This window comes from Lynx canadensis, chromosome A1, assembly GCF_007474595.2.
Source record: "Lynx canadensis isolate LIC74 chromosome A1, mLynCan4.pri.v2, whole genome shotgun sequence".
Taxonomy (NCBI): domain Eukaryota; kingdom Metazoa; phylum Chordata; class Mammalia; order Carnivora; family Felidae; genus Lynx; species Lynx canadensis.
In genome coordinates this window covers 143,506,227-143,532,413 of record NC_044303.2, presented here as the reverse complement: position 1 = coordinate 143,532,413, position 26,187 = coordinate 143,506,227, and the positions used below count along the sequence as shown (strand labels likewise).

At 38.5% G+C, this 26,187-nt stretch overlaps 1 protein-coding gene across 1 annotated transcript in view; it reads right to left on the bottom strand.

Annotated features, from left to right (window-relative positions):
* The window catches only part of JMY (junction mediating and regulatory protein, p53 cofactor), a 105,407-nt gene that overhangs the window by 5,526 nt on the left and 73,694 nt on the right, over nt 1-26,187 (bottom strand). Inside the window, exons 5-10 of the mRNA XM_030323683.1 lie at nt 18,203-18,368; nt 17,283-17,470; nt 14,242-14,328; nt 8,435-8,530; nt 6,475-7,072; nt 4,248-4,558 (exon numbers count right to left, since the gene is read on the bottom strand). Of these exons, the coding sequence (XP_030179543.1) occupies nt 4,251-4,558; nt 6,475-7,072; nt 8,435-8,530; nt 14,242-14,328; nt 17,283-17,470; nt 18,203-18,368 (1,443 nt within the window). The 3' untranslated portion in view covers nt 4,248-4,250. The remainder of the gene's footprint in view (nt 1-4,247; nt 4,559-6,474; nt 7,073-8,434; nt 8,531-14,241; nt 14,329-17,282; nt 17,471-18,202; nt 18,369-26,187) is intronic.

Sequence of the window (26,187 nt, the reverse complement as noted above, 5' to 3'; positions counted from 1 at the left end):
ATACCCATTTGTAGAAACAGCATACAGGAGACACTTTAAAAAAAAAAAAAGGATACATTTCTATTCATAAAACAGTAAAAATGAAAACAAAATAATCTGAATATGGATTTTGATCACATAAGGTTGTAGGGTAGATTCACTTTTATTTCTTCTACTAACATTTTATGTCAAAAATATATGGTAAAAAGGAAAAAACAGTCTAAAATATTGGCGTCAAACTGCCAGTGTAGTAAGAATTGTTAAATGATATTTTAAAAATTCACTAGACTGTGAGTTTTTGTTATACTGCTATTTAGAGGATAGGATTAGTACTGGTCTTTAAAGGGATCCTTGTGGTAGGGCTTTTTAAGTTTCAGAATAGTTGTGTTTGAGATCCATGGCTTACATATGGCATAGGAATAATTCTTTGAAAGACCTACTTGGCAGATAAAAACAGACATGCATTATTAGTTCTACATTATTTAATGCTATAGCTACATGTGGCTTTTGAGCACTTGAAATGTGGCTAGTCTGAGAAAATGGATTTTTAATGTGATTTAAATTGAAATCTGAAGCAGCATAAAATATTTGTTCATTAAATATAATTTTATTGTTTTGGTAAGACATTTCACATTTAACCACTGAATACTTAGCATCAACACTGAGATGTGCTACTAGTTAAAATACACACTGGATTTTGAAGACCCAGGTACAAAACAAATGTGAAATACCTCGTGAATTTTTGATAGTGATAACATGTTGAAACATACGATTTTGGATACATCATATAAAATAAGTATTAATGAAATCAATTTCACATGTTTCTTTTTACCTTTTTAATGTGACTTGAACTGTTTAAATTCCATCCATCCCTCAAACTGTATTTCTAACAGACAGTATTGTCATAGTTACTTCATAACTTTATGAAGGAACCCACAGAAAACAAAATAGAAAATAAAAAGCTTATATATGTATTTCATTCCATTTAGAAATTTCCTTCAAGGACACTATTACCTATGGCTATCCCAAGAAGAGTTTTCAAGAAAGACAAAGCAGAACAGGATATCTTCACTTTCTACTTCATGAAGTTTTGAGTTAGTTAGTTAGTTAGTTAGTTAGTTAGTTATTTAACAAGAGACAGAGTGTGAGCAGGGGAGAGAGAGAGACACAGAATCTGAAGCAGGCTCCAGGCTCCAAGCTGTCAGCACAGAGTCCGACGCGGGGCTTGAACCCATGTATGTGAGATCATGACCTGTGCTGAAGTTGGGACACTCAAGCAACTGAGCTACCCAGGGACCTCGAGAAATTATCTTCTTTGAAGAGCTAATGGTTTAAAATCTTAAACTAGGGGTGCCTGGGTGACTTGACCAGTTAAGTGTGCAACTCTTGATTTCAGCTCAGATCATAATCTTACAGTTCATGAGTTCTAGCCCTGCCGTTGGGCTCTGCGTTGGCAGTGTGGAGCCTGCTCAGGATTGATTCTCAATCTCCCTCTCCCTCTGCCCCTCCCCCCTGCTCTCTCTCTCTCTGAAAAAGAAACAAAAAAATATTTAAAATCTACAAAAAACTGACTAATAGGAAATACAAATTATAGCCTGTTTAGCCATCTGTAGAGAAGCCATCTAAAAGTTCAGTCTTTAAAAATGATTTCCCAAGGGGCACCTGAGTGGCTCAGTTGGTTAAGTGTCTGACTCCGGCTTAGGCCATGATCTCACAGTTCGTGGGTTCAAGCCCCACATTGGGCTCTGTGCTGACAGCTCAGATCCTGGAGCCTGCTTCGGATTCGGTGTCTCCTCCTCTCTCTGCCCCTCTCTTGCTTGGCCTCTGTCTGTCTCCCTCTCAAAAATAAACATTAAAAAAAAAATTTTTTTTTTTTTAATGATTTCCCAAGACCACAAGACAAGGCAGTGAGAATAGCTCCTTTATCACTGCCTGCTCAAATTGGTGGGGATCACAACTAGTCTATGGTTTGCTTCTGGTGTAGGATGCATTGTTTTTTGTTTTGTTTTGTTTTTAAGTGACTTTGCAGATATCTGAGCTCATACATTTTCTGGGACCATTTCATTGTTTCTCTCAACATTCTAACACATACAACAGTCATAAATAATCGGCCAAAAAAAGAGAGTTTTTAGGCAACTTTCAAAGTGATATTCATCCTGGGCATATTCTTAACATCTGCTGTAAGGGTAAATTAGCAGCCCAAAGCTATAAATAACCATGGAGGCACTTGAACATACAAAATGCTGCTGTAATGTCTATGTCTTGGGTAGGATCCGGTGAGATGGCAGAAAACAGAAATGATGGGCTGGCCTGAACAACAGCAGGTGGGTCACATACCCCAACTGGGCTACTGTGGGCAGCTGTATCAAAAGGACTAGACACTCGCTTATATGAAGGCCCAATCTGTGCTAAGATGGTAGTTTTAGGCATAGGCTTAGCAGCTCACTGAGAAGCTTCAAGCAGGAGACAAGACGACAGGTAACAAGCACTGTAAAGTGGGAGACAATCTACAAGATTGAAAAAGATTCCCAGTCAGACACCCTGAGTCTCTAGCACTGAGTATACACAATAATATATTTGCTATCTTCTATAAAGCATAGTGTACATATGTTAAGCACAAATGGTTTGAAATTATTTTGGGATTCAAAAACACTGAATCATACAACATGATCATTAGGGCCTCTATAAATAACAGGGGGAAAAAGATACCAACAGCCCAATACCCATGGCATAACACTGGTGCTATCAAATGTTGTCTGGAGCATAACCACTTATTGAGATTTTTCACCCCCATTTTGTTAAAGCTACTGACAGGAGATGCTGAAGGGAAGTGGTACAGATGAGAGTATAATACAGGAACATCTAAATTTTCCTGATGGCCCCATGCCCAAAAGGAACAAGTTAAACTGCTTTTAGTAGTATTTTATTTGATATATCCAAAACTATCTTTTAGCATGTAATCAGTATAAAAAAATTAATGACATACTTTACCTTTTCTGTATGGAGTTTTCAAAAGCCACATGTATGCCTGCATATACCTCAGATCTACTCAGAATTCACAGGAGTGAAAGCCAGGAATCTGCATTTTTAATAATCTCTCAGGGAATTCTTACCATCAGGCATGCTTAAAAAGCACTGGCTAATAAGTAAGTTTATTATTCCTTTATCTATTCCCCTTCCAGAACTATGAGTCTACCAGTTTGGTGAATATTGTGAAGCCCACAGAAACAGTCCATCAAGAGAGCAATTAAGATGCTTAATAGAATATATCTGCATAGTTGCATTACAGTTTGCACAAATTATATAATTTCAGTTATGACTAATATCAGTTCTCTATATACTATATATAGCATGTTATCTTTACTGACTCTATATTTAGCAGAATTTGTGCCATAGTACTATGTAATTAGCTTCCTAAAATGTGGTAGAGTAACAACTCTATTACTTTAGGAAAATGTCCAATGTGTAACCAATACCATGGGCATACCCAATAAGGTATGCATATGCTTATTACATGTTTGTTATTTTAGCTGCAATTTTATCTGGATTATGCAGTAACTATGATAAACCTTAAAATGATAATTTTAACCTTAATTTTAAAGGCTTAGAAAGCTAAATAACCAAACAATGCAGTAATTTTTCTGGATTGATCTCAGACAATTCCTTTCTGGGCAGCTGAGCAGATATCACAATTCAAGGGAGCAAGCACCTGAGTGGATCAGTTGGTTGAGGTCCTACTTCGACTCAGATCATGATCTCACAGTTCCTGAGTCTGAGCCCCACATAGGGCTCCTTGATGACAGCTCAGAGCCTAGAGCCTCCTTCAGATTCTGTGTCTCTTCCTCTCTCTGCCCCTCCCCCACTCATTCCCTCTTCCTCCCTCTCTCAAAATGAACGTTAAAAAAAAAAAAATCAAAATTCAATATATATAACAGTTTGTACCTGAAATACTTTGGTGAGGAAAGAGCTTTTGGGTTTTAAAGTAAGAATAAGACTGCCACCTTACTGGAATCAGTCTATCCTCTTTATTTGGGCTATACTGTAGAAATTTTTAATGAGCAGGTATAAACCTGGCATTTATATAACAATATCTTTGAAAAGTGCTTTACTGTTTGTTAGGTTTCTAGAAACTACACAAAACCTGAAGTTTACAGATCTATGGTCGATTCTATAGCTGAGCTATATAACAATAAACCTCATCAATAAAATATAACAGACCTCATCATCCACTATTAGTGAATGCTACTAAAGAAATTAAGACCATTTACTTGTTAGTTTTCCCAATCTGTGCAGGGTAAAGCCTCCTCTTCATCCTCTGACTCAGGGGACGCTTCTTTGATTCTTCTAAGAGCTTCATGGATGCTCCGTGTTAGAGGATCTGTGTCAGGCAAAAGTGTGAAGGATTCTCTCAAAACTTCCTTCTGTACCTTCTTCAATTTCACCCCTTTCCGTATTTGTGCCAAGATGTTATTACTATCATCTTCATCAGGAAAAGGAGGCAGAGTTCGCTGTTCAACCTTTTTCAGATGAAAACTACCACGCTTCAAGGAAGCTAGCACCTCATCCATGGGTGAGCTCACTTTATAAAATGAAAGAGAAGAATTACAGTTAGGATCACAATTAGAGTCAAAGTGATAACCTCTAGACTTTAGGACTGTGATAGCCAAGGACACTGAAAACAAAATGAACCATGAACCATGGACAGGTGTGCCAAAAACACATGAAATACCAATTGTACTTGTTTAAAAAAAAAAAAAAAAAAAAAAAAAAAAAAAAAAAAAAAAAAAAGCCGGGCACTCCTGGATGGCTCAGTCGGTGAAGCCTCCATCTTCGATTCAGGTCATGATGTCACAGTTCCTGAGTCCGAGTCCCAAGTCGGGCTCTGTGCTGACAGTTCAGAACATGGAGCCTGCTTCGGATTCTGTGTCTTCCTCTCTCTCTGCCCCTCCCCCGCTCTCTCTCTTTCTCTCTCTCAAAAATAAAACCTAAAGGAAAAAAGCCAGACTCAACTTCGAAATGAGTATTTTCATAATTTCCCCTTAAGACACCAAAGCAGACTGGGAGCTGGGAGGTAGTCTTTAGGAATTTCATAGCTGAGACTCCTAAAGGCACCAGCACAATCTAAATTCAGAGAGCAATTTGAGTTACAAATGTAATTTTAAAGAACTAAGTTTTGATCCAGTATGTTTTTTTTTTTTAAGAGATTTTATTTTGTTTTTGTTTGTCTGTTTTTTAAGTAAACTCTACCCCTGATGTTGGGCTCAAATGCACAACACTGAGATCAAGAGTCACATGCTCTACCGACTGAGCCAGCCAGGTGCCCCTACTACGATGATTGTTCTGTTTTACCATTTAGTTGTTTTACATATGAAATTCTCCAGTTATGGTAAGAAATATTTTACTAAACGGTCTCTCAGATTAAAATGTCATATGCAAATTGTTTTATATAATGTTCTCCCAATGAAAGCTACAGACAGGGATTATTCTCTGTTCTTTTCAAAAAGAGCTTTATTAAGGCATATCAGACACACAATAAATTGTCTATATTACTCCCTATCTTTCCTTGTTTTTTTTTTTTTTTTATACAAAGAGTGTATCAAGGCCCTCAATAAATATGTGACCAAATGTTGCATGGTCCTGCCAAAGCCATCTTAGTGTTGACGGCCCTTCCCAACTGTCTTACTTTTTCTGTGAATACTGTGCTTGTATTTCCTAGGTTTAAAATCAGATTTTTGGGGTGCCTGGGTGATTCAGTTGGTTAAGCATCCAACTCTTGGGGTGCCTGGGTGGCTCAGTCGGTTGAGCGTCCGACTTCAGCTGAGGTCATGATCTCACGGTTCGTGAGTTCGAGCCCCGTGTCAGGCTCTGTGCTGATGGCTCAGAGCCTGGAGCCTGCTTCGGATTCTGTGTCTCCTTCTCTTTCTGCCCCTCCCCCGCTCATATTCTGTCAATCTCTCTCTCAAAAATAAATAAGCATTAAAAAATTTAAAAAAAAAAAAAAAAAAAAGCATCCAAGTCTTGATTTTGACTCAAGTCATGATCTTATGGTTGGTGACACTGAGCCCTGCATTAGGCTCTATGTTCACAGCAAAGAGCCCGCTTGGGATTTTCTCTTTCCCTTTCTCTCTGCCCCTCCCCTGCTTGTGCACATGTGCACTCTCTCAAAAATACATTTAAAAAATGATAAAAGGAAGTCAGATTTTCTTCTTAACACAAAAGGAGCCACTTACTATTATTACCAGTTAGATTAAGTACTACCTCAGAATATATAATTTTTAAAACATCCCTAAGAACTCAAGAAGGTACACATTTGTGTCTAGGCTCATTTGTTGATGTGGGTTGGTAGAATTCTGCCAGGCTGTGACTTTGAAACCTATTTGCAATCAAATAATGCCCAAAATAAAATAATGTTTTAAGCTTTGTTGGGTCCTATGAAATACAAGGGCCTTTATGACTCACTTTACTCAACAGATTAAAAGTGTGTTTCTAACTTACCTCTCCTCCTCTGCAAACCTTCAGCAGTCTTTTTGAGCTTCTTCCTGGCACTGACCAGCTGACTACTGTCAAAGAGATGTGCTGAGGGGGCACTCGCAGACTTGGGGATCCTCTTCTCATTCGCCTCTGTTCTAGGCAGACCTTTCTCCAGTGTCTCTGGGGAGGTGTCTTTAGCAACAGGCAGAGGTGGTGGTGGGGGAGGGGGAGGAGGCGGTGGCGGGGGAGGTGGTGTTGGAGGAAGAGGTGGGGGGAGTGGATCTATGGTAACGGAACCTGGTTCGAGGTCAGTATTATTCAAAAGTGGAAGAGAAACAGTGGGCGGCAGTTCAGAGGTAACACCACTGAGAGGTAATGAAGCGGCTTCAAGTTGTGCTAGCGAAGTATCTTCAAGGTGTGCGAGGCTTTGGGCTTCTGTTTTGTGTGACGACCCAAGCTCGCCTATTCCTTCCTCTGCCTTTGCACTTTTCTCTTCTACCTGTAGTGCTCCTGGCAGAGAGTCACACTGGTCCTCACAGGGCACAGGACTGGCTGTGCTTCTTCTTCTTGCATGAGCCAGTCGCAATCTGGTTGATTTAAGTATGACTTGGCCAGGGTACCTCTAAAAAAGTAGAAGTGATTGTAACTGGTCAAATTAGTTTACAACAATCAATGAACTGATGGCTATTTTCTCCTTCAGGTCCAAGATGTTGTTTCGGAGCTGTTGTGATTTCAGGGGGAAATTCTTTGATACAGTTATACAGAAGACCAGAATACCAAAGCATAATCCCTTTCAACAGCCGTCATCCAACTCTATTTGCTTATCAAATCTTTTATCAAGGCCCTATTCCCTCTTATCCACTTAAGAAGTCAACTATTCAAAATTACCACAGGATTTAAAAAAGATCTTTAATTAGTGAAATTACTAGCTTAAGTGGAAAAATAATAGCAGTATAAAATATCAAACATCAATGCTATTGGGGCGCCTGGGTGGCCCAGTTGGTTAAGCGTCCAACTTTGGCTCAGGCCATGATCTCGTGGTCTGTGAGTTTCAGCCCCATGCCAGGCTCTGTGCTGACAGCTGAGGGCCTGAAGCCTGCTTTGATTGCGTGTCTCCCTCTCTCTCTCTCTTTCCCTCCCCCATCTGCACTCTCACTCAACATTAAACATTAAAAAAATGGTTTTAATACATGCCATTGGTATATACTAAGCTATGGAACTATTAGTTTCTTACATGTATTTTCAAATGCTTACAGATTAAAACATTAATCTTTTTAAAAAGTTTCTTGGCATTTAAAAAAACTCTAAAAACAGTATGTACATTTTATGATGGAAGGAGAGGGAATAAAATTTTTCAAGTACTGACATACATAACTCTCATTCTTTTATTATAATAAAACCTAGCATTAATGGATTTGGTGAACAACATTTACTCAACACAGGGTGGTCCACAACCACCATATACTCTCTTCACTATAATACTAAGAGGATTTCATCAAAAGCTTCCTGCACCTATAAGGTGATCCCTCGGCACACAGACAATGGAAGTAGATTCCTGAGCACTTATGACAACTGCCAAACCATTTCTGACGTAAGCTGATCCATTCTCTAATTCTGCCACTGGTCCCTCCCACAGATTACCACCGTAAGGTTACTGAATGTGTTCTGGTGACAAGTTCATGCCTAAAATGGACAGTCACTTGTGAGCCTATTAATTTTATAAAACTCAAGAAGAATTCAGGTTTGCCAGAGGCCCTGACCACTCCTCCTACACTACTAAAGTGGAAGGCCAACGGCACAAGAATATTAATTCCAGATACAACTGGAAGAAGGGCAGCCCTGTAATCAAACGTTAATTTAAAATTTTATTTTCTAAATAATAAAAGGGAAAACCAAGTTTTTATCATAATCTTGTAACACGAGTGTGTATGCAGCTCTGCTTGAAAAGCAATGAAAAACAACAGATGGGCCATACTTTTATTACCTGTTTAAAAGTTCGAAGTCTGTCCAAAGTTCTTTGTCTCTCTTGGCTAACCCAGGCACTTTTTCTTTCTTCTTCATCATGTAATTTTTCTCTCTTCTGATAAAAAATTAATAATAATTCCATTATGATGTGTCCCATTCATTTTTATTATTAATAGGGAAAAAAAGAGAGCTCTCCCAGTTAAGTAAAATGGATAACTCCAATGAATGATTCATTAAACAGTGTTTATGGCATGAAACTACCAGTTTTAAATAGAAATCATGATTTTAAAATCCAGAATGATACGCTGACAAAAACAATACTGTTTCATTTTTGCATTTACCCACAATTAAAGATGTTTGCGCTGAAATAAAGTCAAATTTTCTCTGAACTAAAAAATGTTCCTGTAGGGTTGTGGCTTCAACAGCTTAAGTGTAAAATACCTGTAGCTGCTATATTCTGCTAAATTAAATAGTTGACCTTAAAAACAAAATCAGCAACCACCTGGCCAGTAATTTAGACACTGCACCTTAGTTCAACCAACATAACCAGCAGCTAGAAAAAGTATTTCTTGCATTTTACATGAATCATTTGGCTCAATATCACCCCTTAAAGTTGGGAGTTATCAGCACAGAAATTTAAAATTTTTTCCCATGTTAATGCTAACCAGTGCAGCAACTGTGGAAAACAGTATGGAGGCACCTCAAAAAATTAAAAGCAGAGACTCCTGAGTGGCTCAGTCCAGGGAGCCACCCGACTCAGTTTCAGTTCAGATCATGATCCCAGAGTCGTGGGATCAAGCCCTGCATTGAGTTCCACACTGAGAGTGGAGCCTGCTTAAGATTCTGTGTCCCTCCCTCTGCTCCTCTACACCACTTGTGCATTTTCTCTTTCTAAAAAAAAAAAAAAAAAAAAAATTAATAAAAATAGAACTACTGTATTGTCTAGTAAGTAATTCCACTGCTGGGTATTTAACCAAAGAATACAAAAACACTAACTCAAAAAGAGATACACACCCCTATATTTATTGCACCATTATATACAATGGCCACATTATGGAAGCAGCCCAAGTGTCCATTAATGGATAAAGAAGGTGTGGTATATATACATGGAATGGAATGTTACTCAGCCACAAAAATAATGAAAATTTGCCATCTGCAGCGACATGGATGAAGCTACGGAGTATAATACAAAGTGAAAAAAAATCAGAAAAAGACAAGTATCATATGATTTCACTCATCTGTGGAGTTGAAGAAATTTAAAAAATGAGCAAAGGAAAAAACACAAATCAAGAAACAGACTCTTAACTACAGAGAACAAACAGATGGTTATCAGAGCAGGTCGGGGGGCAGATGAAATAGGTGAAGGGGATTAGGAGTACGTTTCATTTATCACGACGAGCAGTGAGTAACGTAAAGAATTGGTGAATCACTATACTGTACACCGGAAACAAATAGAACGGTGTATATTAACTATACTGGAATAAAAAAAATTCTCTATACTGTTCAAACAATGAAAAGATATCTAATTACATCTCATTTTGCAGAATATTAAAAGGCTATCGAGCTATGCAGATAGGTTATGGCTTTCATTCCTACTTTGTTTTAAAAACTTGGAGATACCTCCTACAAGACCAGTTAATGTTGTGTGCACAGGACAGTGGTCTCCAGTGTGTCATTAACTTGTCTCTCTTCCACTCATCCTGTTCAAATTCAATCTTCCATTATTCCCTTACATTACTACCTCTCTTCTTCCCCACCAGCTCCTCTCGTCAGAGTTACTGCTTCATTTGTCGTGGATGACCACATCGGAATCTACAGGGTGACTTGAATCTTCAGGCACAAAGTGAACATCCTGTTTCAGAAAACTCTGTTGCACACTCATCACCTGGTAAAGTCACTGGACTTTCACAATAAACAAAGACTGAATATTCAGGCAGAAGATGGGTTGAGGGAAGGGAGACCTCACGCCTCTCGACAGCAACAACATTCAATGTCTCCAGAAGTTTGACAGAGAGAAAATATGGCACTGTGACCTAGACAAACTGTTTCTGACTTAGAAAGGAAATGGACAAGCATTCCCAAAATATGCCAAAACACAGTATGAGGACCATGAAACGTTCCGGAAGTAGTACCTTCATGAACGTTAACTAATGCCAAGAAAAATCAAAATAAAGTCAGGAATAGAAAAGTTGTGATAATCTATTTTGGTATTGATTTTTTTTCACATTTTCCTGTATTGCTTTAATCTTTTATAATGATGATGCATATCTCTTTATATAAACACAATGAGGTTTCTTTTTAAAAACGTATAGGAATGGTAGAGAAGCACTTTTGCAAGCCAGTAATTAAAACTACTCATAATAGAAGGATTTTTAAAGTAAGAGTCAAGAAATTTAGAATGTTTATATATATATATATATGGATGTATATATATGTACATATACATACATATATATATATGTATGTATATAGAATGTTTATATATATATAAATGTATGTATGTATATACACATACACACACACACATATATATACACATACACACAGCAAGATAATTACTCAGAAAAAAATTCACCTTGCTTAGATAATAGGACAGTATTACAAAATATTAACTAAAAAGCAAGAAAACTTTTATCAATTCACAGAGTAAAAAAGACAGCATGTAAAATACCATCTAAGAGAGGGGCACCTGGGTCCCTCCGTCAGTTAAGTGTACAACTCTTGATTTTGGCTTAGGCCATGAACTCATGGTTCGTGGGATCAAGCCCTGTACCCGGGCTCTGTGTTAACAGTGCAAACTTCCTTGGGATTCTCTCTCCCTCTCTCTCAGCCCCTCCCCTACTTACACTCTCTCTCTCAAAATAAATATTTAAAAATATACCACCCAAGAGAGTAAAATGGTAGGGGAAAAGCTGCTTAAGATAAGGAAATACCATTCTTCCATGAAATGCTTACCAATTACGTGTCAGCCAGGCCCTATATTAAGCCCTAGGAGAGAAGCAGGAATGAGTAAGTGGTGGTGAGGTAAGTGGCAGGCATGTTAAGCAGAGAGGGTTAGCTGTCAAGCACCAAGGAAGAAACTGACCCTACTGGAGGAGGAGGTGGTGAAAAGGAGGATAGTTCCTAGAAGAAAGCACAAGCAGTAATCTCTTAAACATTGGTCTTAGCAACATTTTCTAGATAGGTCTCCTAAGGCAAAGGAAACAAAAGCAAAAATCAACTATTGGGGCTACACCAATATAAAAAGTTCTGGCAAAACCATCAACAGAACAAAGAGGCATCCTATTGAATCGAAGAATATATTTGCAAATGATATGTCCAATAAGGAGTTAATGTCCAAACTATATAAAGAATAGCAAGGAAAATAATAATCTGCTTTAAAAATGGGCAGAGGACATGCAAACGGCCAACAGACACATGAAAACATGCTCAATGTCAGTAATTATCACTAATCATCAAGGAAATACAAATGAGTACCAAAATGACATATCACCTCACACCTGTCAGAATGGCTAGAATCAAAAAGAAGTAACAAGTGGTGGCAAGGATGTGGATAAAAGGAACCCTCATACACTGTTAGTGGGAATGTAAAATGGTACAGCCACTATGGAAAATAATATGGAGATTCCTCAAAAAACTAAAAATAGAAATACCCTGGGGCGCCTTGGTGGCTCAGTCAGTTGAGCATCCAACTTTGGTTCAGGTCATGATCTGATGGTTCGTGAGTTCAAGACCCACATCGGGCTCTACGCCGTCGTTCAGAGCCTGCTTGGGATTCCTACCCCCCCCCCGCCCCCCGCCATACAAAAGTCAGCTGCTTTCTAATATACTAGGCAAGGAACATCTACTAGAGTTTGATATTAAAAACTATTTATATTACCATAAAAAAAAAGACTTAGGCATAAATCTAATAGTTTAGGTATAAATCTAGTAAAATATAATAAATGGGGAGCTATTCCTTGTTTACACAAAGGAAGACTCAATATTGTTAAGGTGTCAATTATTCCCAAACTTGACCTACAGACCTCACATAATCCTAATCAAAATCTCAGTCGCTTATTTTGTGGAGACTGACAAGCTGATTGTAAGGTTTCTTTGGAGAGGCAAAAGACTTAGATGAGAGAACACAGAGCACAAGAGATCCAAACACATTCAATCAACTGATCTTTAACAAAGGAGCAAAGGCAATCCAATGAAGAGAAGTAACAGCTTTTTAAACAAATGGTGTTGGAACTACTAGACATCCACCAAAAAAAAATTAGCCACAGACCTTACACTCTTCATGTACATCAACTCAAAACAGATCACAGACCTGAATGTAAAATGCAGAACTATAAAGCTCCAGCAACATAACCCAGGAGAAAATATAGATGACCTTGGTTTTGGTGAGGAGTTTTTAGATACAGCACCAAAAGTACAACTCATGAAAGAAATAACTGACAAGTTGGACTTCATTAACATTAAAATTAAAAAGTTCTATTCTGCAAGATAGGTTTTTAAGGGAATGAAAACACAAGCCAGAAATAGGGGAAAAAATACTTGCAAAGTCCAGAATACACAAAGAATTCTTAAAACTCAGTAATAAGAAAACAACCTAATTAAAAATTGAGCAAAAGATCTGGACATAACCTCAGCAAAGCAGATGGATGACAAAAAAAGCATTATGAAAAGATACTCATTATCACATGCCACTAGGAAATTGCAAACTAAAATAACCATCACGTACCACATGCCTATTAAGGGCTAAAGTACAAAACACTGACAACACCAAATGCTGGTAGGGATGTGGAGCAACAGGAACCCTCTTGTCCACTGCTGGTGGCAATGCAAAACAGTACAGCCACTCTGCAAGACAGTTCGGCAGTTTTCCACAAAATTAAATAAACTCTTACATTATGATCCAGCAAATACTGCTCCTCAGGATTTACCCAAGAGATGAAAACTTATGTGCACACAAAAACCTGTATCAATGTTTACAGCAACTTTATTCATCACTGCCAAACCTTGGGAACAACCAACATGTCTCAGTAGGTCAATCGATAAACTATGGTACCGGGGCACCTGGTTGGTTCAGTTAATACAGCCTGCGCCTCTTCATCTCGAGGTTTTGAGTTCAAGCTCCACACTGAGTGTGGAGCCTACATAAGACAAATTTTAAAAATAAAGTGTGGTTATCCAGACAATGGGTTACTATTCGGTGCTAAGAAGAAATGAGCTATCAAGCTATGAAAATGCATGGAGGAATCTTAAAAGCACAGTACTAAGGTAAACAAATCTAAAAAGGCTACATATTGTAGGATTCCAATTAAACATTCTGGAGAAGGCAAAACTGTGGAAACAGTAAAAGAGATCGGCGGTTGCCAGGGGTTTGAAGAGAAAGAGAGATGAATAGATGGAACACAGGACATTTTGAGGGCAGTAAAAAACATTTTGTATGATATTATGATGGTGGATTCATATCGTTATACGTTGGTCAAAAACAACAATAGCACCAAGAATGAACTCTAATGTAAACTATGGACGTTAGGTGATAATGATGTATCAGTGTTGGTCCACTGACTGTAACAAATGTACTACTCTTTGCTTGGTAGGGGAAGCTGTGAGTGTGTGGAGGTATATGGGAACTGTCTATTATCTTCTGCTCAGTATGTCTCAAACTGCTCTTAATGTGTGTGTATATGCATACGTATTGAACTGCAAACATACATATATATGGAATTAATGCTAATATCTAGTTGTTTACATTTTCTTATTCTCTATAAATTTTATCCACTTTGAGACAGGTAAAAAACCAGTTTTGTTCTAATTCTCCGAGTCCAAACTTACTAGTTGTACTGTGTGATGGGCTCTGTATTCATCTTCACTCCGAAGGCGTTGTTGGAACTTTTCATTGTGTTTTGCAATACAAATTTCCTGTAAATACATAAAATGTGTTTTAATATAACTGAAACCTGAAAGACTCAAAACACCACACCAGGGCCTATTTTATTGGGTTTAATTTTAATCTTAACATGTCCCTACAGGAAAACACCAAACAATAAGCCACCTCTGATTGCTCAACTGGAGTACTGAAGCAGCATGAGCCAAATCATCAAGATCTTAAAAAAAAAAAAAAAAATTATATATATCAACTTCCCTAGAACTCATTTCTCGCTCTCTTTGATGGGGAGGGATGGGACAAGACAGAGTTGAAGAGGGTGTCCTTAGATAATCTCACAGGTCTCTTTTAGTTCTGAAGTCTGTGGCCAAAAGATTCTAAGTCTTATTGTAGTCTTTATCTTTTTTAGGTAATCTCTACACCCAATGTGGGGCTCAAACTCACAACCCCAATATCAAGAGTCACACGCTCTACCCACCGAGCCAGCGAGGCCCCTTATTGTAGTCTTTAAACTATGCTGGGCAAAAAAAAAAAGGATTTACAACTTTTGGCTTAAAATCTGTGTTCTTTAACTTTGATGGGTTAAAAAACATGACGTTGCCTGGAGGGCTTTAAATAATAACATGAAATCTGTATCTTATGGTTAGAGAATTCAGAAGGAAAAGAGACTGTCCAGAGGCACCTGGGCGGCTCAGTCAGTTAAGCATCTGAATCATCATTTTGGCTTAGGTCATGATCTCATGGTAGGTGGGATCAAGCCCTGCATCAGGCTCTGTGCTGACGGAATAGAGCCTGCTTGGGATTCTCTCTCCCTCTCAACGCCTCCCCTGCACATGCTCTCTCTCAAAGTAAATGAAGATTTGAAAAAAAGAAAGAGGGGAGCCTGGTAGTTCAGTCAGTTAAGCGTCCGACTCCTGATTTCGGCTCAGGACATGATCTCTCACGGTTCTTGAGATTGAGCCTCACATATTTGGATTCTCTCTCCTTCTCTCTCCATTCTTCCCCTGTTAGCACTCTCTCTCTCTCTCAAAATAAATAAAAACATGATAATGAACTAGGAACTATGTGCCTCTTTACAAAATAATGCACTATTATCTGGAAACTTCATAGTAGCACCATGCTAAGTCTTCATTTTCCCTGGGTCTTCCTGGAGAAGTATTCCAGGTAAAAAGGTGGCCATTAGTTTACAACACTCTCAAAACTATACAAACTTTTAACCAGAGAAAGTGATATGATAAATGATCTTTTAAGCTAGGGAACCAGAGTTTAAAGCATTTGTATCATATTTTTCACCCACATTGGGTTGACTCTAAGGCCTAACCAGTATGAATGAAGAAATTAACCTGTTTGGGGCAATCTCCAGGGGATAACAAAAGTAGTATTGTATATAAGTAACAGGATATAGTGATACAATGACTCAGGCTTCTATGTCACTCAGACCTAAGATAGAATTCTACCTTTGCCCCATATTAGCTGTTTTTCCTTGGGTGATCTGTTTAACTACCAGTCGCCTTGATTCCCTTGATTATAAAATGAGGATATAGGTCTATAATCCCTTATTTTCAGACTTTAGAAAGATGGTACATTACATATACAGTATCTAGTAACTCCAGCAAGATCTGAAGTAGCACCCTATAAGACTAAAACTAACATTGTTGCAGTGAAACATATGAATAGTCAAAGTAAGAGAGACTCTCAAATGGACAGCTTCCTCTCAGCTCTGGGTTTGTCACCACATCAAGTATGAGAATGTTTTTTGTGGAGCTTTCTCAACTTTAGGCAAAAGAATATTATCTCATTTGACCATCGATATCATTAAAGAAAATAAAAATGCATAAAGAATATTCATCTTTACAAGTGTATTCACAGTGGCACCTGGGTGGCTCAGTCAGTTAAACATCCAACTCTTGATTTGGCTCAGGTCATGATCTCACAGTTTTGAGACTGAGCCCCGAGTCTGGCTCTGCACTGGGCATGGAGCCTTCTTAAGATTCTCTCTCTCCCTCTGCAACTCCCCTGCTCACTCTCTCTCTCTTTAAAAAAAAAAAAGAAAAAGAAAAATCTAATCACAAAGTACAGACTTCAAGTCGTCATGGCATAGCCAGAGACCATCATTTTTTCAAGAGGAAAGGCAGGGCATGACTTAAAGTCACAAATACTCCCCTGGGTATGAAATCCTACCAAGGATGCTGGATAGACCAAACACCCTGTGACAGTGAACATGTTGACATGTAGACAAGGAATATAGGACGATGTTACACAGAAAGGCATACTTTCATTTTTTGTATCATAGAGGTGGATCTTCTTATTATCTTTCTTTTTAGGACTTAGTGTTTCTAGTTTCCTCTCTTCTCAGCCATCTTTTATCACTCCTTTTACCCCCTGTAGTTCTCCCACCTCAGGTGTTGGGTGAGGGCTGGGGGTAGGTATGGCGGAGGGCAAGACCATTTAGAGCCCCTGACTCTGTGTGATGTGATGGGTTGCAGGAGGTCTGAGGCTGCTGGTCTAAACGGGCAGATTCTCCAGGAGTGAACTTCCCTACCTCAGATTTAGATTAATAAGAGTGAAGAGTAAAGAATATGGATTAATTTTTTTATATATAGAATTCCTTAAAGGTTGAGATCAGAATCAAGACATAATTATACAACAGGACTGGCCTCCTTAAATAATCAGGAGCAGAGAACTGCATTACATGGCATCCTGCAACCCTGTCCTTTACCAGAGTCACTTACGGGGTGTCAGGGGTAAATAGCACATCATCACTGGCTGTTCTAATGTGTTTAACAAGGCAGTTCTCAGAAAACTCTATAATGTTAACATAATGGCTTGAGTATTGAGAAGAGGTAACTCTCACTTAGTTTTAAAACATGTAACTGCTAGTGACAAATCAGGTTACAATTATTAGATATGGGTCAAGGATTAAGTAATGACTAACAAAAAGTCTTAAAACTAAGGCTATATATTTGATAAATAACCTAAGCTATTATACCTTTTTATTTCTGAGGTAGGCTTTCTTGGCTGAAACTCGTCCACGCCTTGCTTCCAGCTGGCGTGCTTTCTGCTGAAGTTTCTGTAGCTCTTCTCTCTGTAAGTGCACAGACACTGCCATCTCTTCCTTCTCCAGCATGGCCTCCATGCTTTCGTAAGTGTCGTAATATACCACCTCATCTCTCTTTTCTGTAACAAAACAGCAACAAGGGGTAGTGGTTAAGAGCAGGAGCTCATGGAGCCAGAAAGAACAGAGTTCTAAGCTACTTATTAACTCTGTAACCTCAGGCAAAGCCGTTACCTCTTGAGCTTCTTTGTAAAATAGCAATTGTTAGGAAATATACCTTCTAGGGTGAGTGTGTATACAAAATGCTCAGCAGTGTGTGGCACAGTTAAATGCTCGATAAATGTTAAGTATCAACATCCCTCAAATTCAAAATTTTTCTGGCTGAAACAACCTTACAAAGTGAGTATTTTACAAAGGTAATAGCATAGTTGCATTGCTGAGTCTACTAAATAACTTGATTTTCAGAGCTCCTTTAAAAGGTTTTACGTTGGAGCGCCTGGATGGCTCAGTCGGTTCAGTGTCTGACTTCAGCTCAGGTCATGATCGCACAGCTCTTGAGTTCCAGCCCTGCATCAGGCTCTGTGCAGACAGCTCACAGCCTGGAGCCTGATTCGGATTCTGTGTCTCCCGCTCTCTCTGCCCCCCTCCCCTCCCCCCCCCCCCCCCCCCCGCTCCTCCCTCTTCTCCCTCTCCCAAAAATAAACATTAAAAAAATTAAAAAATAAAATTAAAAAATAAAAGGCTTTATGTTAAGACATTCTTAGTCTCAACAGAAGAACCAGCTGACGACTATGTGTATTTCCCCTATGTATTAATTTTTTTCCTGGATTTATGTGGTTGAATGCACACCATACCTGATATAAGTCTTTTGATACTTTCCAGTTGTGCGGTCAATAGTAACTCTTCACACTTCAGGATTTCAAACTGTACTTCATACAACTGAAGTTGTAGGTCATAATAATCAGCTTCTAACTGATCCAGCCGGGCTATGGCCTCTGTACCACCCTGCAAACTCTGCATCTGCATTGAAAATAAAAATAAGAACATTTCTAATTGGTTGGGACAAGGAAAACAAATCAGGTTAGGATTAGAAATGAAAACTAATCATACAGCATAAATCCATGAAGCAACTGTTCCAAGAAAGAACCTTATAAACAAGAAGTAAAGATTTTTTTTAAAAGACAGAAAAACAGCAATAATCCAAACATATAGTTTTGGAAATAACTAAACATACATGGTAAAAATAACGTTTTTAAGTTTACTCATATCACAGGTCATATTTAGGATACTATATTATTCTAATTATTCTGACATAAATATTAATAGTGTTCTTTCCGCTCAAAAGTGGATGTACTAACCTATGCAGTTATTCCTTCCATATATGAATGAGATTATGTATGAATGAGTAAGATATGTAAATAAGATTCATCCATACTCAGATAGTTATAACCAGGGGGTAGAAGTCTGGTCACCCTACACATCCAGAGCTGTGAGCTGTGTTTTGCTCCATGGTCACAGCCTCATTAGCTTCTAGGAGCTGGTCACTGGGGGAGCAAGGTGAATAGCAGGACAGAAATGACTGCAGGAAAACCCCTGCAATCTACTAACAATGATAACTATTAGTATCTTTACATAAATGCAGTTAGGATCCTACATCCAACCTAAGGTGAGACTGAATGGTTTCTAGACAGGTCTCATGAAGTGGTGGGTGTTCTCGTATGAAGTTTGCTTGGTTGGTCGGTTGATTAGTTTTTGGTCCAGAAAGGAGAGGGAGAAGAGATTTTGCCAAGCAACCGAAGGAAATTACTATGAACAAAGTATGCTTCAGATACTAGTCCCCAACCCCACTATTTCCATGGATTCCTACTTGGATCTGTGAAGAAAGATGGCTCTAAGGAGGAGCTGACAGGATGGCTTTTCAGGAGTCATTGAAGGACAGGCATGTGAGAGAGTAAAGCATTCCTCTCAAAACATCTAAGAATATAGTACTACCACTTTAGCATATTAAATGTTCATGCTTAGAAACTGCAGGACACGGTCATAGGTATCAGTGTGCCCTGGAAGAACAAGCAACACTGGTGAGGAGGCCCTGGCCTCAAGTGGCATCCCAGGGGATGACTACCAAAGGGGGTGGAGGAGAAACAGAGGAAAAGGAGGGAAATGTTTGTGAGCTCCTCTGAGGGATCACCTGGGGCTCCCAGAATACCAAGGAGATACTTGGCTGGTACCCTCAGGACAGGCTTGGCAGCAAAGACAGTGAATTCTTATGGCTGCAAAATGATCCCTTCTGTCTGATGAGGTTGGTGAATCATGTTAGCACATAAAGAGAGTATGTTTAAACAAGAGTCCAGCCTGGGGCACCTGGGTGGCTCAGTCAAGTGTCTGCCTTTGGCTCAGGTCATGATCTCATGGTTCATGAGTTCAAGCCCTGTGTCGGGCTCTCTGCTGTCAGTGTGGAGCCCCTGTTCCCTCTCTGACCCTCCCCCGCTCTCTCTCTCTCAAAATAATAAACTTAAAAAAAAAAAAAAAGACTAAACAAGAGTCCAGCCTTTCCTTTAAATTCTAGATATCCAACACAGTCTTACCTGAAGACTAGAATAGTTTTTAGCATATAATTTCAAGGTCCTTTATTTTTTTTAAGGTTCATTTATTTTGAGAGAGAGAAAGAGAGAGAGGGAGGGAGGAAGAGAGAGAGAGAGGGAGGGAGGGAGGGAGAGAGAGGGATGGAGAGGGAGGGAGGGAGGGAGGGAGGGAAGGAATCCCAAGCAGGCTCCGTGTTGTCAGCGCACAGCCTGGCACAGGGCTCAATCCCACAAACCGATCCTACGAACTGTGAGATCATGACCAGAGTTGAAATCAAGAGTTGGATGCTTAACCAACTAAGCTACCCAGATGCCCCTCAAGTTCCTTGTAAACTGCAAAGCAACACTTAGCCTGTAATCTAAATGTGCAATGGTATACACTTAACGGTATACATTTAGTAATCAGGTTAATTAAGTACAGTGCTCTTTCATAAATGTTATAAAATTTTTACAATGAATATTTAATGAATTGTAGGCCAATGATCCTGCTGCATTAGGAAATATTTTATGAGTGACAAACAGTAAATATGGAACAAACCACAAGATTCCATTACAGTGTCTCATGGAGGAGAATACTGACAAAATGAAATCCTGGTGTTTTGGTCCTAAGTCATAAAATATGAACGTGTCATTTCTTCTCTGAGACTTTCAGTCTCACTATAAATTACAAACATCCCTTTGCATACAACCTTGGGCTTCTTATCTAGCTCTGGAGACCACAGCTCCAGAATGCATATTCATTCCTCTGTTATTAGCACTCATACTTTCTGTGAGCACAGCATACAAACATGTGAAATACATAATGTTGGGGTGCCTGGGTGGCTCAGTTGGTTAAGCATCCAACTCTTGGGTTTTGACTCAGCTCATGATCTCACGGTTTGTGAGATCAAGTCCCACACATCAGGCTATGCACTGACAGCGCGGAGCCTGCTTGGGATTCTGTCTCTTCTTCTCTCTCTGTCCTTCCTCTGCTCACACACTCAGTCTGAAAAATAAATAAATTAAAAAAAAAAAAAAAACAACTAGTGAGAAGATTAAGCTTTAAAAAATAAATAAAATACATAATGTTAAAGGCTTTATTCTCTGGAAAATTATAATCAGTTAAGATAAAACCTTAGTGTGTATCAGTCTAAAACCTTCATGAACAGTGACACTGTTCAGATCAAGGTCTGGAACTATTAGTTCCACCTTCACTATCTCTAGTTCTCTCCAGCTGAAAGCAACCATTTGTCTGCCGTGTTCATATCACTGTGCTAGGGCTTCCCCTATACTCTATAAGTTTGACTCTGGTCCAATACTTTGCTTAAGGAAAAGAAAGCTGAAAGCCCCTTGTTGGCATACTTTTACACTGTCAGCCAATATCAAATATCAAACTGAGAAAGGAAGGGGTGTATTCTTACAAGAAGTGACCTCATCGCCAACTTTCTGGTTTACTGAGTTCCATTCAAAGCAAGGAAGTCAAGAGGTAGATCTGCTATCGCAAGGTACAAAAATGAAAAAACCTCAGACGCAGAAGTGCAGGCAGAGGATCTATTGAATCCCAACCTCTGAAAGAACAAACAATAAAGCAGGGGTGGGCATCATGACAAGTAAAAGGGTTGTAGGGACTGCAGTAGAGAGGATTTTTTATGGGATAAACTAAGGAGAGAGAGATAAGAGACAAGGGAAATTTGGGAGGATAAAATTGTGCTCTAAGGTTTATTTAAACTTTGACATGGAAGCAGTGAAAGACATGCAGAGTTATATGAAGTGTATGCTGCTCCAAATCCCTTCCCTAAAATATCTTAATTTCCAAACTGATTTTTCTCCTGGTATCTAATTCAGGGGACAGGCACAGAACTAAGGGAATGGGAATCAAGAGTACAAGCAACACTAATTCTGGACAATGAAACAATGCAGAGAAGGTAGGTGCCATAGTTGGGCACCTTTGTTACGCCTAGGGTCACTGCTTCCCTGGGCAATAAAGAGCCTAGAAAGTAAGGTAAGTGCTCAAAGGAGACAATCAAATTGCCAAGTTTTCACACTTTGCTATCTTGAAATTTTATTCAGCTCAACTTTTACCTTCTGAACAAACTTCTGGTATCAGGATATCAAGACCCCCAAAACAAACTGCCTTCCCAGTGTAATGCAGGTAATACCAGCAACATTGTGCCTGACCCAATCCTCCCAATTCCTATAAGCATGGCCTTTCCACTAGACATAAGTAGGGAGCACCATTCTAATAAATATGGAAAAGAAAAAAAAGAAAAATGTTTTTACAGTAAATCTAGCAAGGAAATGAAGTACCAATCAACATCCAACATCCACATAAGGACATCGTTCATTACTAACCCCACTGATAATCATTCCCACTATGCACAATAACAGTGGTGTTCTTGTTTCCTATTTTGACTATACTATACCATGAAACAAGACATGAAGCAATTTATACCAACTAATGATGCCCATATCTTGCCTTTCACTCTACTATGCTCGAAAAACTCTATGACATGTGAGGAGCTACAAAAATTAGAACTTTCAGAGTATCTGTGGGTGGAGTCATGCATTCAATAAATTCTCACTGGGCACCTGCTGGCTGTCTGAGTTATGGAAAGTATAGCAGTTAGCAATAAATGAAATGAGGGTTCAGTCATCATGAAAACCACGTACCGCACAAGAGACATAACATTAAAGGCAAGCTCAGCAAGCTGTCAGTCAAGACTAGCCCTTTTACTATGTGGCAAGGATGGAAAGTACATGAGGATTGGTACAAACAAACCTGAGTATATGAGGTTCTACCAATAACAGCTTCACAAATATGGAGAATACATATAAACACAAGGAATTATGTAGAATTCCACATTTCAGAACTCTTTGAAAACTAAACACAGCCATAATTTCTTTGATGTCAAAACCTAATCTCGTAATCCATTTGTAGTAAGCTATCCAGAAATGATGTGAATCCCTATTTATTCCATTTAATGAAAGTATGTTTCATTAATGGAATAACAACACTTGTCTGAAGTTATATGTCGTAATCTGTCTAAAATTTGGAAAACTTAGAACTCTAATAAAACATATCTGGCCTCAGAGATTTGAGACAATGGCTTATAGGCTTGTAGTATAAAGGGTTATGTTTTAGATTTAAGAGATAATATACATAAAACACTAAAGATAGGGCCAGAAACATTTTTAAACTTTTCTATTTATTTTTTTGTAATCAATATCAAAATATATTAAGATGACTAAAAGAGAATTTCATAAGTAATATAAAAACTTTTACAGTATTACCTAGGTTTTTCTACTTAAAGACTTTGAAATTTCTAATGTATAGATACAGAACAGACTATCTACATGTTTGTTAATAAATTAAAAACAAAAAAAGAGAGTCACTACCTGGACTAGCACCCTAGCTGCCCTACCTCTGTTCAGACTGTGTCCATCACACCAAAGCTCCCTGCTGTTGAAACTTCTTGGCAAGGTCCATTTGAAATACAACTGTCTGAAGAATGGGAATTGTATTTTTCCCATCTTTCTATTCCCTTCCTTGATACTTGCATAATATGTAACACAGATTAGAGTAATCGTGTCTAAGATTTATGGAGTTCTTACTCTATGTGCCAGGCATTATGCTAAATACTTTATATACATTAACCAATGAAATCATCACTTTCCTAAAAGGTATCTATTGATCTTATTTTATAGAGAGGTTAAGTAATTTACCCAAGGTTATGTAAGTAATAAGTTTGCAGAAGCAGGATCTACATTATTCTGTCCAAATATGGTAGCCTAAAGTTACATGTGGCTATTTAAATAGAAATTAAATTAAAATTCCGTTCCTCTGTCACATAAATCACTTTTCAAGAGCTCAATAGATATCTGAGTAGTAGGTACACTACCGAAAAGTGCAAATATAAAACACATCCATTGTTGTAGGAAGTTCTACTGAATAGCACTGTCTAGACCCTAAGCTTAGGTCCCCTAGGGTATACTGTAAATGCTCCATAAATGCTTAATGATTTAAAGAGAAATGACATGGGGGAATATAACCTTAAAAACACTTTAGCTGTATGATTTTAGAAGAATAACAAAATTATGGATAGTGAGGATGTAGCCTCAGGATTGGTATGTATTTAGCTCAATATTCTAGCAGTAGATATATGTTCATAGAGAGGAACTCAAGGAATCAAAGTTTCTAAAAAATGTATGGTGAATGGTTGGCATTCTCTGCCGAGAAAAGAAAGCACATTGGTATCTTTCTTAGAACGTTCAACAAGGAAGGACTGTCATCCAAAAAGTTTTCTGGTTAATTCTCTGTTAAGCAGAGAACATGCTAAATGAGATGTGATTGTATTTTCTGATGTTTCATCCTAGCATCTCAATCTTGGCATCTCCTATTTCAATTAATAACTACAAACAGAATCCCCTTATTTCATTAATAATCCTTATTTTACTAATACTTTTTACACATATACTATTCCTAACCCTTTGTCATTTTATGTATTTTCATTTTGTTCTGTGGCTGTGACTAATTAAACTCACCCTGGGTTCTTTCAAAGGTATTGAGCCAAAGAGACATCAATGTTTTCAGGAGTTTTTGATGGGAAAATTTGAACACCAGTGGCAATCTGGGATCAAAGGTTCAGGTACAGATGATTTGCAAACCTGTTAAATTTGTCTGCAGAACTGTGAGTATATGCATATTTCTCTCAGTAGAGAATTCCTAGGTTTCAAATTCTTTTTTATAGAGAGCGAGCGAGCAAGAGAGCACAGACATATGCAAGTGGGAGGGTGGGGAAAAGGGACACAGAGAGAGAATTGCAAGCTGGCTCCATGCTCAGAGCAGAGCCCAACAAGGGGCTCGATCCCATTACCCTGTGATCATGACCCGAGCCGAGGTCAACAGTGAGATGCTCAACCAACTGAGCCACCCGGGCATGCTCGCCCCACCCCTACCCACCCCCCCCCCCCACACACACCGTGCCAGCTTTCAAATTCTTAATAGTGCAGGAGTCTGGACCTCAAAAGGGTAAGAATGACTACAATCAAGATCCAGAAACATTTATAAAGGAGACAGATTAAAAGAAATGGTATGTACTCCTAAAGCATATTTAAAGGAGTTAAAGAATTTAAATGTCAAATATAGTTTTGCTTATGGAGGTATAATTTGGTACTTAAGAATTTACAAGTTTAGCACTACACTCATATCGATTATTACTAAATATTTTTTAATTTGATTTTTTTTAACTTTCTGATTTTAACTAAAAAAAATTTTCTTAATGTTTATTTTTGAGACAGAGGGAGAGCGTGAGTGGGGGAGGGGCAGAGAGAGAGGGAGACACGGAATCTGAAACAGGCTCCAGGCTCTGAGCTGTCAGCACAAAGCCTGACGCAGGGCTCAAACTCATGAACTGTGAGATCATGACCTGAGCCAAAGTCGTACACTTAACCGACTGAGCCACCCAGGCACTCCTCTGATTTTAATTTTTAAAGTATTTTATGTTGTCACATCAGGAAGAAGTTTTCTCTTTAAAAACAAAAACAAAAAAAACCAGACACAATATAATGTATTTTTTTTTAAAGAACAAAAGTCTCCCCATAATTTAAATAACAGAGCAGTACTGTATTATCAAGTGTTCAATGGAAAATCATCTGTTTGGGATGGACTTAATTCATATTTGCTCTGCTTCTCATGAGTAATGTGGTCACCTTAAATTAATGCTAATAAAACTGGTGTAATACATCATAGATATACATAAAAAACACAATATGTACATTATATACACTCAAGCATAAACCTGGCAAGAATGACTGGTATGTTTACCAAACCCTTTGAAGAATTTAAACACAATCCAGAACATTAAGAAGGAGACCATTAAGGTAATGGGGTGGCCCCAGGGAAAATGACCCCACAGGTAATCATCCTAGACTCCTGGGGCCCATTGTAGCCCAGCCCTTCCTCTACAACCCTAGACCAACTCCAGTAAGAACAATGTTCTTACAATAGCAAACAGTCAGAAATCTTACCCTAAGCAGTTCTTTTAGGCACTCTATAATTCACTGTCAGCCTGGTTAGAACAACAAAGCTAGCACATGTGATAAAGACAAAGAATGGTACTCAACTTCCCAGGCAATAAAATGCTAGGATTAAAACACACACACACACACACACACACACACACACACACACACACACACACCAAAAACCAAAACCTAGGATTTTACGTTTTAAAAGTTCTGGAACTTAGTATTTCAGACAGCTTGTGACATAAATGAGA